The sequence below is a fragment of the Nelumbo nucifera genome, chromosome 1, assembly GCF_055504915.1.
Source record: "Nelumbo nucifera cultivar China Antique chromosome 1, China Antique-T2T, whole genome shotgun sequence".
In the NCBI taxonomy this organism is placed as follows: domain Eukaryota; kingdom Viridiplantae; phylum Streptophyta; class Magnoliopsida; order Proteales; family Nelumbonaceae; genus Nelumbo; species Nelumbo nucifera.
The window spans coordinates 19,778,842-19,791,874 of NC_142649.1; the positions used below are offsets into that span (position 1 = coordinate 19,778,842).

The 13,033-nt window shown below is 37.0% G+C and overlaps 2 protein-coding genes across 3 annotated transcripts; both read right to left on the reverse strand.

Moving 5' to 3' along the window:
- Nucleotides 1-973: 973 nt before the first annotated feature.
- LOC148802985 (cell division cycle 20.6, cofactor of APC complex-like) lies at nucleotides 974-8,249 on the reverse strand. Of its 2 annotated transcripts, XM_088896502.1 has the most exons (6): nucleotides 8,046-8,249; nucleotides 7,791-7,927; nucleotides 7,402-7,450; nucleotides 3,233-3,291; nucleotides 2,372-2,452; nucleotides 974-1,419 (listed from the first exon to the last, which is right to left on the reverse strand). In XM_088896502.1, the coding sequence occupies exons 1-6, from the start codon at nucleotides 8,100-8,102 to the stop codon at nucleotides 1,335-1,337; spliced, it is 468 nt and encodes a 155-aa protein (XP_088752628.1). In that variant the 5' UTR covers nucleotides 8,103-8,249; the 3' UTR covers nucleotides 974-1,334. The 2 variants fall into 2 exon arrangements, with proteins under 2 accessions (XP_088752628.1, XP_088752629.1); XM_088896503.1 differs by lacking the exon at nucleotides 2,372-2,452 and having other exon boundaries at nucleotides 1,243-1,419.
- LOC104590483 (cell division cycle 20.2, cofactor of APC complex-like) lies at nucleotides 8,185-12,408 on the reverse strand. Its single transcript, XM_088896501.1, has 4 exons — nucleotides 12,084-12,408; nucleotides 9,358-9,624; nucleotides 8,957-9,226; nucleotides 8,185-8,850 (listed from the first exon to the last, which is right to left on the reverse strand). Exons 1-3 carry the CDS (start codon nucleotides 12,111-12,113, stop codon nucleotides 9,035-9,037), a joined length of 489 nt encoding a protein of 162 aa, XP_088752627.1. The 5' UTR covers nucleotides 12,114-12,408; the 3' UTR covers nucleotides 8,185-8,850; nucleotides 8,957-9,034.
- Between the last annotated feature and the right edge of the window lie 625 nt (nucleotides 12,409-13,033).

The following is a 13,033-nucleotide window of genomic DNA, read 5'->3' on the forward strand; positions in this document are numbered from 1 at the left end:
AGTTCTCACACTTTGAGAGAGCATATAATTGTATTATATATAGAAGCACTTACAAGAATTTGAGTTACATTGTGAATGAAATTACAATTACGTATAGGACTATACAAGAAACAGAGTTGTAACCAAACTGAGAAGGAAAAATCCTTGGTATCCTTATCGTTCACATTGAGCTTGGACCTCAAAAGAGGAGAAGCATAGTGAAGGCAATCCCTTAGTCAAAATATGTGAACGTCAGATAACATTGTAGTCACACATGAAGATGTAGGGAGAGATATTCTAATTCACGGGGGTAGTGTGTTGTTGATAGACGTGGGCAGGAGATCCGGAGGTTGACGGGCTTCGTTTGGCATTTGCCACATGTCAGTCCCCACTTCATCCAAGAATTGCGACGTGCATTAATGTTAGCCTTCAAGGTGTATGGAGGGCGTGCCACCTCACTGTTCCTTGGCTTATCCAAACTTTGGACATGCAGAAGTCTTTCGTTTCAGCTAAGTGTCACTTTGTCAGGCTCCCACGTGGCAATTCAATCTGACCCGATTATTGAAAGGGCTTAATATATAAGAATCCATAACTATAGGTAAATATCGAGCTCAAGTTGGGTTGAAGGAAGTTACCCAAGGCATCAACCCTAACGTAAAATACCTGATCTGAGCGGTAGAACTCAACGAATGTTGGTTCCCAATGTAAGAAGGATGTTGTGTTCTTGGTCACAGACACATGATTTAGCCCAGAAAAGAAAGTAAGAAACTGTAGGAAATAGGATTAAAATATTTACTCCACCATTCCCTCCTTGAACCCATTATCCAAAATGCCCACCATAGTGTATTCACAAATTTAAAGCCCTACTATTCAAAATATTGTGTATCTAGACAATCCAATTACAACACAAAAGCTGGGACCATTGTAGAATAAGACATTCCTTATTATAAAAAATACCATACATTTTACTACAAAATTAGGAAAATCGCAACCAGAAGAAATCATTCTCATATAATATTTCATTGTATAATATTCAATCCAGTTCAGTGCTGAATAATATTTCATTGTAGAAACAAAAAGCTATGGCTTGGATCATCTAGCGCTCTCTCCACCATCAAGTGCGTTGCCATTGACCCCAAGGGCGTCCAACCTCTCCACCAAATGTAAGTCCAAACATCAGTTCAGCCAGGCTGACTACAGAGGGGCCTCCCAAGCTGTATCAACCCTCAGTTGAATACAGCCATGACATTCTTCACTACCTGGGTTCCTAGGTTGACCACCAGAGACTGCATGGTTTTGCCCTCCTTTATACTTCTGTTAGTTGCTGGTCTCCATATGCTAGAAAAAAAAAAAACCTACATGGTTCTTAGTTTCTGTAGCATCCTTCTTGTCCCTGTCCTGTTCTGTAAACTTCTAAGCTTCCTTGACCATTCTCTCCACCTGCACAATTTAAGTTTAAAAGCCAGAAGAGCTACAATTTATAGAAAATTAAACACCACACTTATCTGAAAGAAAACAGTTTAGCATTTATTGGCCCATTAGTTTTTAATACCTTCTTTTCTCTACTTTTTTTCTAAGATTTTAATACCTGCATTTTGTTACCTTTTAAGACTTATATTCTGGATTATAATGTTTCTTAGAGAAAATAGGATATGTAGGTATTTGAGATGTGTGCGTAATGATAGATTTCACGTTATGAAGAAGTTAAGACCTGATTTAAACTTTGAAGTTAGAGAAGAATTGGTACAGTAAGTGACATATTGATTGTAGATAAGTAAACATAGTGAAGAACTTAACGTGTATGGCCATAACCACAGCTGAACATTAACATAATAGCATTGGAAAATGGATATGTACAATGACAAACCCAGTCATGGATTATGAAGGTAACCTAGGTTGCTGTGAGAGCATTGACTATGACTTCAAGTTCTACGGAGAAACTTTTATGGTGGAGTATAAATAAAAGAAGAATGGTCAGTGCCACAGGTAAACCAAAATTCTCAATAACTTTAACACTGGAGTGCATGGAGAATGCTATCAATGCCAACTGTAACAAGCAAGTCAAGTTCTCCAAGCCTTAAATCAAACATAAATTATCTTATGCAGATTTAAACACAGTTAAGTTTCAGCCTGAGATATTTAACTGGATACAACTTGTAGGAGCATCAAGAAAGGTGTACAAAATATAAATCTTCTCCAAGCCTTAAAGCAGACATAAATTATCTTATGCAGATTTAAACACAGTTAAGTTTCAGCCTGATATATTTAACTGAATACAACCTGTAGGAGCATCAAGAAAGGTGTATAAAATATAAATCACATTAAGTGATGTATAATCCCTAAATGACTTAGAAGCATCATGAATAACTTAGAAAAAGTGTTCAAATCTTACCTTATTAACAGCTGATGGCCATCTTCCATTAAACATTCTCCTTCAATCCATGAAATCCCCATATCTAGATCCACAGAGGAGCTGCAAAGGACAAACACACCCCCAAACTTAGAGAAAGAGGAACCTCACCAGTAGATTTCCATCTTGAGCTTTAGACCAAACTCGATGAAATTTCTAGGTTATGTTTACGCTCTTCAATCAAAAGAATACTGGAATTTTGTTTTCCAACATTTTCCCTCTTTAGTTTTTTGTACAACTTTGTAGGCTTGGTCGGCATTATGCTGTGTCAAGGCCATGAAGAAAAAAAAATTCAAAACTATTAGTGTTCAAAGAGATTTGTCTTGCATTGTTTTCTTTTTCTTTTTACCAATTTTTCTCTTGACATTTTAAGTGAATTTTATGTACGTAGAGAGTTAAGGAAGAAAGCTTGAATTTCAAATTGCCTTCACATTTTTCTTTCAAGGATTGATCTGTTAGTATGACAAGTATAGCCCCTGATACCACTATGGGGAGTAGCTATTTTATCAACCCTGCCAAGGTATACAGGAGAACATGCAGAGATGAACCTTTCTTGGTGGTTAACCAATAATCAGCTAATCCATCTTTAGAACTTTGTTGAATTTGATTTTATTATTGCTAAATTCCTTGAAGCTTTGGTATGCCAGTTTAATTTACTTCATTGTCCACTGCAGAATCAGATCAGACAAGGTTGTATACATGACCTTATTTCCACATAAAGAATCAAGTAGGTATCAAACCTCTTACAAGGCCTTAAGGGGACTCAACTAATCATTCCCATAGTGGGTAATCTTGAACAAATCAATTCATTACCTGATGAGTTTTTTTTTTTATCAATATTACCTGATGAATTTTCTGTGGTTCGGACTTCCCAATGCATTCTTCTTACTACCGATGCTACTCTGAAGATCAAGACCATCGTAGAGGTGAAGAAAACATCAAATACTACAGAAGCTGCAAAGATGTTGAAGCTCATTCTGCCATATAATTCTTATCATGGGCAGATCAATTCAGTCAAATAAATTGTTATATTTATATATCAACTGAGAATATAAAGGGTGCATTTCAAGATAAAGAGGTGTAACTTCTTCAAAAGATACCATTCTACTAGAACTGGTTGCAGCTTAAAAGGACCTAGGAAACTCTCTATGATTTGGTCAAACCCATCTATCATCTTGATTTTCATGATAAAATGTTATAATCCATTATGATATTAATAAAAAGGTTAGTCCCCTTCCACCAATTTTGAGGGTGTGCCAGTGGCACATCTCTAGTGTAATAGGTTTAGCATATATTGAGTGCAAAATGGCACATCTCTGTTTTTTTTTTTTTTGTTTTTGATAATTCAAAGATAATTTTATTAACCAAAGGGTAAGACTACAACACCCCAAAGAGAGGCGCAAGATGCAACCTCTCCTTTAACAAAGATTACAGTTTCTCAAATAACTAAACCATTACAATGCAGCCCAGTATAAGAGTTCCAGAGTGGCCCCTTTTTTAGCAAAATAATCAGCTATTGCATTTACCAACCTGCCCAGCCATTGAAATCTAATTGCCATATTCCTTGTTAGAAAAATGGCACATCTCTTGTGTATTAGGTTTCGCAGATTTGAATAGGGTGTACCAATGGAACCATGGAGAAACTCACGCAGGATTGAGGCATTTTTTTTTCTTTGAAGAAAGTTTTTCCAATAGTTCGAGTAGGAGCAGGATTTTGAAGATTCTGGAGGGATGGCAAACAGAGGTATGGTTTAATGAAAAAGCAGCAGATTGGTTCAATGATTTCATAGAAGGGGCACTGCACTTTCACATTTCCAGGGTTTGGAGAAAAGAGTTCAAAGGAGGTAACAAGAGACTTTATCAGAGAAAAAAGAAAACAAAAAAAGGAGATCCCTGAGTATTATGAAGTTAAGAGAAGTGTGTAAACCTAGGACCATCTGTATCCCTGAAGGCTGGAGATTGTCTGGGTGGTTGCACTTCTCGGTTTTGATGCAGAAGTTTTCAGATTTGAAATTTCAAGATCTAAGAAAAGGGTTCTGGTTGGGCTCAAAGAAGGAGGGTTTAATTGAGAAGGAAGGTGAAGCCTGTGCTATAAGCATCCCTAGGACAAAAGCTGCAGTAGAACAAAGGTTCGAAGATTGGAATGCAACAATGGTAATTTCAAAAGAGAAGATTTCATTAAGTTGGAAGGGAGTAAGGAAAATCTTACCAAAAAAAGTTGAAGAGAGAAGTCAACTTGAAACCATTTGAAGAAAACAGGGCACTGGTAGTTTTCTCGCCTCCATTGGAGGAACAAGTTACCACTATTAACCCATAAGTCAGAAGTAGGTATATTTCTGTTAACAGGTTAGCATCCAACAGCGAATAAGGTTCAGATTCATCACCTGCTGAAGATCATTGAACTAGGTTTAGTAAGTTTTCCCTTGAACCTATGGATGGACAGAAAGTTGCTTTAGCATGATTGGGGAGGTGTGATGGATTTGTTATGGTGAACCAGGAAGCCTTGAAGCTAAAAAGGTTGAGATATGCAATGATTGGAGTGGTTGGAGACATTTTGCAGAGGATTCCACGAGTGGTAGATGTTCTGCACGATGGGTGTTGCTTCAAAATCTGAGTTCTGTCAACAGTAGAGCGGCAGCTCTGGAATTAACGTCTCAAGGAGGAATATGATGATGTGGCTAGCTCGCTGCCACAGGGACTGCAATCTTTGGATAATTTCTTTCTTTTTTCTTTTTTTTTTTTTGAGAAAAGGTAAAGTATTTCATAAAAGAAGAAAAACATTATTCCAAATCAAATACACTGCTAACTTTCTCTCTAAGGAAGATGAAGAAGCAGGGAAGTTGAAAGGTAGCTTGACAGAGTGTTGTTGTGTGGAAGACAAAAAGGTCAAACTTGGACCTGGAGGGATAGAGTTGTGGACTATTTAGGACTGTCAAATGCAATAAGAAGAGCTGATGCTAACATTAAAACCAGGGGGAGGGGGGGATGTGCCTCAAGCGCTTGCAATGGGAATGGTGGATTTGAACTTTGAAGGAGAGAAGTAATGTGGTGACTTAAGTAAGCACATGAAATTTGGGAATTAGAGGGCACTAGTAGACAATAGTTGCAATATATCATCTTCTTCATCTTTTAGGCGTGAGAGGTCTAATCCATCTCAAAAGAAGGGTTCAGGTAAAATCTGGAGCAAACTTCCAAGTCATCAAGTCTCATTGGGAAGGCAGATGTTCCAAAAGGTGAAACGTCCTTAGAGGTTAAGGTGTCTAAGAACTCAGGCACTAGAGAGGTGTGGGAGAAAGGTTCTAATGAGTTTGATGACGTTCAGCAGTCTATTCCAGTTGTAGAGGAAACAAGGTTCCAATTAAGAAAATCAGTTGAGTGTGGTGGTTCAAGAGGTGAAGGGAGATGGAGTGGTTGTTGAAAGAGAACAGTTTTCAGTTTAAAGGGTTAGAAAATCAATTAGAGATGGAGATTGATAGACAAATCAATGAACTGGTTGCAGCTGAGAGCCAAGTTGACGAATGAAGTTTTGTTGAAATTGTGGTAGGGAAGCTAGGGAATGATTTGGGAAGAAGGAAGGGCGGAGCAGATAAGGTAAGTTTGATGAAAAAAAATAGAGGCATTAGTAGAATCTCTTTGAACTCAAAAAGAACAAGGACTCAAGCTCTGGCCAGCTGGTCAATGTGACCAAAGTATTTTCTCAGCTGAAAGATGGTCTCTTTGGGGCTGGTCCTTGCAATAAATAAAATAGATTGTATAAACGAAAGAAAACAATAGGTAAAGCAAGACAAAATATCAAGATCTTTTGCAGACAAAGGATGCTGATCATGTAAGTGAGCAATCAGAGTTGGAAGATTTAGCTGATGATGATGAAAGAGTGGATCAGAATGGAGAAGATTCAGAGGTAGGGGGGAGTGATGATGGACATGTTTTAGATCAAACAAGACCAGTTGAAAAAATATGGATCTGGATAAAGTGATTGAGGTAGAGTACAAGTTAGCAAAATAAATGGATCTCTATTTTGTGGGTAGAGAAGAATTTGCTATTTTTCTTGATGTGGAAAAGGGTGAGCAGAGCTGATACGTTTTTTATGCTTTTTTTAGGCTTTGGTTAGTTTTGGGCACTGGAGGTCGGATCTGGGCAGTTTTGGGGTAGAGTGTACTTGGTTTCAGGTTTTTTAATTCTTGTTTAGATTGGGAAGGGTACCCTTGCGAGAGTTGGTTAGTTTGGTTTTATTGATTGGGAAACTGAGGTTTTATTGTTCTTTTCTGTTGTCTTTTCTTGGATGACTGCTCATCACCTGCCATTGTTTCCTACTTCTGTTTCTAAATAACTTTTCTTTTCTACTTTTCAAAAGAAAATGATATTCATAAAAAAGAATGGATAGTTTATTCCTTGCATAGAAAAAGTAATCACAATTACAAATTGGGAGGCTTATAAGCACTAAAGATACCAACTTGCTAAGTTGGTAAAGTCTGTGTAGGTTCAAAACCCATATTCAACTTCTTTTTGAAGCCCCATATTCAATTAATTGCTAACCTACTTTCCAACCAAGAAAATGTTGATTTTCAACTGTACCACAGTAATCAAACCCTTAAAATTTATAGAGAAAGCAACAACTATCAAATACCCTTTCAACAAAAGCTCACATTTTTTACTACACTCCCTAACTCCCATCATGATCAGGAAACTCATAATTAATTCGGTGCCACATAAAAGTCACAGTTTAAGGACTATAGACAAAAATACTATTGAGTTACAAATTAGAAGACGGAATTCTTCCACCAAGTGTAATTGACTCACCTCTGGAACAATTTGTAAATGTAAGAAAGCTACAAAACCCTATATAGCAAAACAAGCTTCAGACAACCAAAAGCACTCAACTCCTACTGAACAAAATCTTGCTACTTGTTACTAATCATATAAACTATTTAAGCCAAGTCAACCAATAAACATGGGAGCAAAAAATATACTAAAATTCATAAACACAAAACCTTAGAAGAAAATGATAATACCAGAAAAATAAGATGAAGAAATTGCAACATCCAAGCATAAAGAACAAAACTGCATGAAGAGAGAAAAATAGAACTTAACTGGTTTAGCTTAAATTGCAGACAATAGCAATCTTCATCAAGGGTCTCTAAACACTAGGTGGAAATATATAAAGGATAGCACCCAAAAACAGAAAAAAAAATCAAGAAAGGAAACCAAACAACTTATGTCAAAAAGATGTAAATAAAAAGAGTTCCAAAGAACATGAAAGAGCAAAGTGAGACATAGAGAGATATATGGGTGGAAATTTGGGGCATAGGATAGAATTGAAAGAAACTAGATGACAAAGAGGAAGAAGAAATGAATGAATGAATGAATGAATGAATGAATAGAAAGAAAGAGGACACATCACCTGATGCGATTTATGCTAGGAAATGGATATAGACCTGAATCTTTTTTTGGTGCACATTTATCAGGACTTCCAAAAACCTTCCAAATTCTCAAAGCTTCATTAGCTTCTGCAGATGCAACCATGCACCCATCTGGACTCTGAAATAAAGTCAAGGAAAATGAATTCAGAATACAATCACAACCAACAAAATGTAGGAAATCTCATATAAAGTTCCAAAGAAGAATCTTGAGAACTCTAATATAATTTCATCCATACCTGAGCCATGAACAAGACTCTTGATGCGTGACCATTAAGCTTTGTAATCTTTAACATTTCCGGGTACTTCCAAAGGGTTAGTTGGTTTTTAAAGTTCCAAAGAAGAATCTTGAGAACTCTAATATAATTTCATCCATACCTGAGCCATGAACAAGACTCTTGATGCGTGACCATTAAGCTTTGTAATCTTTAACATTTCCGGGTACTTCCAAAGGGTTAGTTGGTTTTTAAAGTTCCAAAGAAGAATCTTGAGAAATCTAATATAATTTCATCCATACCTGAGCCATGAACAAGACTCTTGATGCGTGACCATTAAGCTTTGTAATCTTTAACATTTCCGGGTACTTCCAAAGGGTTAGTTGGTTTTTTGGGAATCCACACATCTGCAGTAAAAGCTCTTGCCTGGTGTCCTTTCCAGGGTAATTTGCTTGCTTCTGGAGGAAGAAGAGGAGATCAGTGTATAAAATTCTGGAACATTCACACAGGGGCTTGCTTGAACTCAATAGACACATCTGCATTTCAATTTATGCAGCCACTTGGTTTGAGAATTTGAAGAGGCCAACAATTGATCCCATATGAAGAGAAGGTTATCAACTCCTCCACTTGCTAGTTGCTGACCTGAGTCTGACCATTTTAGCTGGCATATCCCCCTAATATGGCCTCTATAGGTCTGTACAATGTGCAATCTTATTCTGACATCATTATTTAGGATTAAACCATCCATTGACCCAGTTGTAAGAATGTTAATATTGTTCCAATCCAATGAACCAACCCTAGATTGGTGCCTACTTTGAAGAGTTGTCATCTGTAAAAAATAAATCAAAACACAGAGAAGAGAAATCAGCACAAGTAACTGAAGGAAAAAAGAAAAAGAAACCAAAACAGAGCTGAAAATATAAAAGAAGCCTAACCTTTTGATTGGCTATAGAATCCCAAATCTGGACATCTGAATTGTTCAACCCAATGGCAATGTGCCGTCCATCAGGAGATCAACTGACACTTGTGATGGGACCATTCTCATTGTTAGTTGTCAATAGTTCACTTACAGATTTATTTGAAGCATCCCACAAGTACACTGTGTTCTCAAGAGCAACTGAAAGAACATTACTGCTACTCCAATCCAGTAAGTTAAGTGAGTAATCATCTAAAAGTTCAGAAGCATCTAATACCATCTCTGGAGTCTGCATATACAACGAATGGGAATAGTTAACAGGGAGAAACCGATCAATATGTGAAATGTAAAAGTGAAATAATTGAAATTAGGTATTAGAAAATAAGATTAGTTAAAAATAATTAAGAAACAAAAACTTACTTGAGGTATATGCCTTTGAGTTCTTGTGTGTTTTAACTGAAGAAGAGAAAATGATAGTTCATGGGGAATCAGATCAACAGGAGTAGGTGGGCTTTCCTTGAAGGCAAGAATTCGACTCCTATTAAGACCAAGAATCTCAGCCAGGTCGTTCCTGTAAGCCTGTGACCTAGCATCCAGATTATCTTTTCCCTTTTTCATTCTTTTCATCAGCATATAATGAGCAAAATCAAAATCCATTGCTGATCGATTTGTAATGAACCTATCCAACTGTCATCACAAAGAAAAGAAAAAATAAGCAATCAGCTTAACCAGGCTGCTAATTAATCTATCCAGTTGAAGATACTGGTTTATGTATGCATTGTTGGAAAAATACATATTGATTACATATTTATTATTGGAAACAAATATACTGAAATTGAATAAAGTTGCAATTTACTAAAAAAGGTTGGCATCTGATAACTTAATGCACATCCTAGAGAAGATCCACTCAAGGGCAATAGTCTAAATGGTTCTATTCCAGGAAATAGCAAACAGGTTTACAGAACCTCCATATCATAAAAGTTAAAACAAGTTCTTTTTATATGGTTGAAATCCAAAAACCATAAGGATTAACCTCTAGATCCAAAAGGATAGGTCCAAAGTTTTCTGTAAAACCTACAGCCATTCTATCCCTACTGAAATTGTATCAATGAGTGAGGTATAGTTGCAGTAACAAATGACTTTAGGACCCATAATTTGACAACAGATATGGCACTGAGCAGAGAGGAATGGGGGAACAAGATTCATGTAGCCAACCCCATTTTTTTGGGACAAGGCTTTGTTGAGCTGTGTTGTGTTGACTGAGACTTGTTTTATTGCATTTGATCATCAATTATCTGACAGAACAAAAGTAAATATTTGGGATCAATCAAAGGTTGGAACATAATCCAAAACTTGATGGTAAAAAGAGTGATTTTAGGAGGGATATTTTGGTAACTGATCCTTCAGCTCAACATTTTTTATCTGCCATATGGTGAATATCTTGGCCACGTTGGAAAAAAGTGCTCTCTTGCAGTCATCTATGAATAAAATGTGAGGTGGCCCACAATTTGTGGCAATATTTTCTTGATCTCCTCTATGGTAACAGTTTCTTATAGGCCCCCCTAGTGCAGTTAGTGAGTTCATTAATCAATGATCGGGTGGTAGATTGGGTTGAAGGATGTCCTGTTTGGGAAGGCAGTTTGTCAGGTTTTGGTGTAGTGTGTTTGGGAGGAACATAGTAAGAAAATTTTTGAAGGTCAAAGTACAAATCTAGAAGGCTAGAAAGGGTGAATAACTTTCTTCGATTCCTCTTGAATGCTAGCCAACAAGCTCATTAGGCATTTCTCTTAGAGACCTGGAAAGGAATCTATTACAAGTGCTGCAATCTCCCAGCTTCACCCCAGTCTATACAAACAGATTACAAGTGCTTCAACCTAGGCCTCCTACTTAATTCATTCTCCAGTTTGCTGGCAGCTGTAGATGTTGGGGTAATCATATAGGTGAGGCTGGTATTGGGGGTCAAATTTTCAGAGCTAATGGTGATCTAGTCTGGGCCATTAGTGGGCCACTTGGTGTGACAGATGTTGTGGAAGCTGAAATTAGAGATCCGTTAGGTCTGAAGACTGCTGCTAGGCTCCTCGGTGGTGGTGGAAGGTGACTCCAGAAATGCAATCGGATGGATCATGAACTTATAACATGGCCCCTGGAGATTCAACAGTGTTCTAAATGACATCAAAGAAATTACTTCTTTACAGTGCATGCTTTAGGTGGATCCCTGGAGAGCTTAAGTTGGGGTGGATAAGGATTTTTTATGCGGTAATAGCATTATGCCTTTGTAAATCTGGGATGGGTATTTTGCATTTTGGTTTTAGTGGTATGTAGTTGGACAACCTCTCATGTACATCCTTCCCCCACCCCCACTTTTTTGCAATGAAAGTAACATTTTCTTCAACAATGAAAAGGTGCTCTGCTTTTCCTTTAGAAGGCAGATCCTGAACATGAACTTGGTTTAACCTTATACATGTCAAATGTAACCACAGTAGGCATTTTGGTCTGTTTAATTTGAAGTCAAGTTGAATAGAGGAACTATTGGTATTTTGGTCTGCTATTACATGCTGACAGCAACTAAGCAACTAACAGAAGAATAAGTGAGAGGTGGTTTTTGTCTTGCCATGTCAGCCTACGGGAAGGTTGGTATCTTTTTAGAAAAGATAGTGAGGTTTTGGTATTTGTTAGAAATCAGTTAAGGTTAGTAAGTAGTTAGAGAGTTAGTGGGTTAGCCATCTCAGTTTCTTGGATTCTATAAATTTATACTTTTTTTTGGCTTCAGTAACTCTGAACTTTATTCATGGAAATACAATGGAGAAACGATTACACCGGAGGCTTACCCTTCTAAATACAAACGATTAGTCTGAACTGTATTATTGAGTTCAGTTATGAATGAAGGAGGGTTCTATTTAAAGAGACCAAAACCCCCGAGATCCGACCACTAGAATTGATTTTCCCGCTTCTTTTTCTCTGAATTTCCTATTTTCTGTTAGTTTAAGAAAGCACTTACGAATAAACATATCCAATCACAAACCCTAGCATACATGAAAGCACGCAAATTTGATAAAAACAAAACCCTAGTTTACAAAAATTGAAAACTGAGGATCGTAATCCAGAAAAAGAAAATGGGTAGTACAGAATTTACACGATATACGTACATAGTCATTCCGCCTTCTCCTCTGAAGCATCTGTTCCTGCACGCTAAAACCAACATCCGTGGTATTAGAAAAGAAAATGAAAACGAAAACAGAAAACCCTGCAAAACGAAGTAATGTTAGTGAGACAAAGAACAACGACTGCAAAATGGAGAGAGGATGAGATAACAGATTATAGAGAGAAAGCAGAGAGATGAACAGATTGTTTCAGATGACGATCGCCAAAAGAATTATGGTTGCTAGGGTTCAACACGATCGCCAAGAGAACTTCAGACGACGATGCTGAGAGGAGATCTTTTTTAGATTGCGTTTCAGAGCTCAAACAGTTGAGAAATCCCGGCAGGCGTCGCTTTTAAGCTAAACGTCGTTCGCGCGTTGGGCCGTTGGATGTATTATTACGTTTTTACCCTCGCGGCAAGTGCTTTCCCGCTGGGGCTGTCAACAACTCGATGATACCCAATTATGCGACCGAGCCCGGGTTCCAAATCTGATGAGATTTGAATTCTCCAAATCCGATCTGGTCAAGATTCGAATCCAATATCTAAATTTATATTAATATATTAATATAAAATTATTAATACATAAATATCATATTTTCATTAGGCTGCTTTGAAAAAGATGTAAATAGAGTGTAAATCCTGGTTCAGGGTAAATTTACACTCTGATTCATTTTTGCTTGTATTTCACAATATTTCATTTTTGCATTGACAAATAGCAGATCAATGCATATTTACATTGATAATGAAATGTAAAAGTATATTAAGAAAAAAGAAGTAAATTTGCACTCAAGTGGGCTTTTGATAAAAAAATATATACATGCTTTATTGGAATTTGTGTTTGCATCCATTACGGCTAAAAATCTATTTGCTAAGAAAATAAATTTGTCGGTGCAAAACTAACCCAACTTTGCAATTTATATGAACTGTTTTACACTGGACATATTTGCATTCACA

What these genes read in the sequence shown, in the direction of transcription:
- LOC148802985 (XM_088896502.1), bottom strand. Translation starts at nt 8,102, where the DNA reads ATGTTAAAGATTACAAAGCTTAATGGTCACGCATCAAGAGTCTTGTTC. An exon ending in TTCTTCATCTTATTTTTCTG is followed by an intron (nt 3,292 to 7,401) that starts GTATTATCATTT and finishes CTTGATCTTCAG; the next exon opens with AGTAGCATCGGTAGTAAGAA. An exon ending in GGCCATCAGCTGTTAATAAG is followed by an intron (nt 1,420 to 2,371) that starts GTAAGATTTGAA and finishes TAAATTGTGCAG; the next exon opens with GTGGAGAGAATGGTCAAGGA.
- LOC104590483 (XM_088896501.1), bottom strand. Translation starts at nt 12,113, where the DNA reads ATGCTTCAGAGGAGAAGGCGGAATGACTAT. An exon ending in GGAGAAGGCGGAATGACTAT is followed by an intron (nt 9,625 to 12,083) that starts GTACGTATATCG and finishes TTGTGATGACAG; the next exon opens with TTGGATAGGTTCATTACAAA. An exon ending in CTCAAAGGCATATACCTCAA is followed by an intron (nt 9,227 to 9,357) that starts GTAAGTTTTTGT and finishes TTGTATATGCAG; the next exon opens with ACTCCAGAGATGGTATTAGA.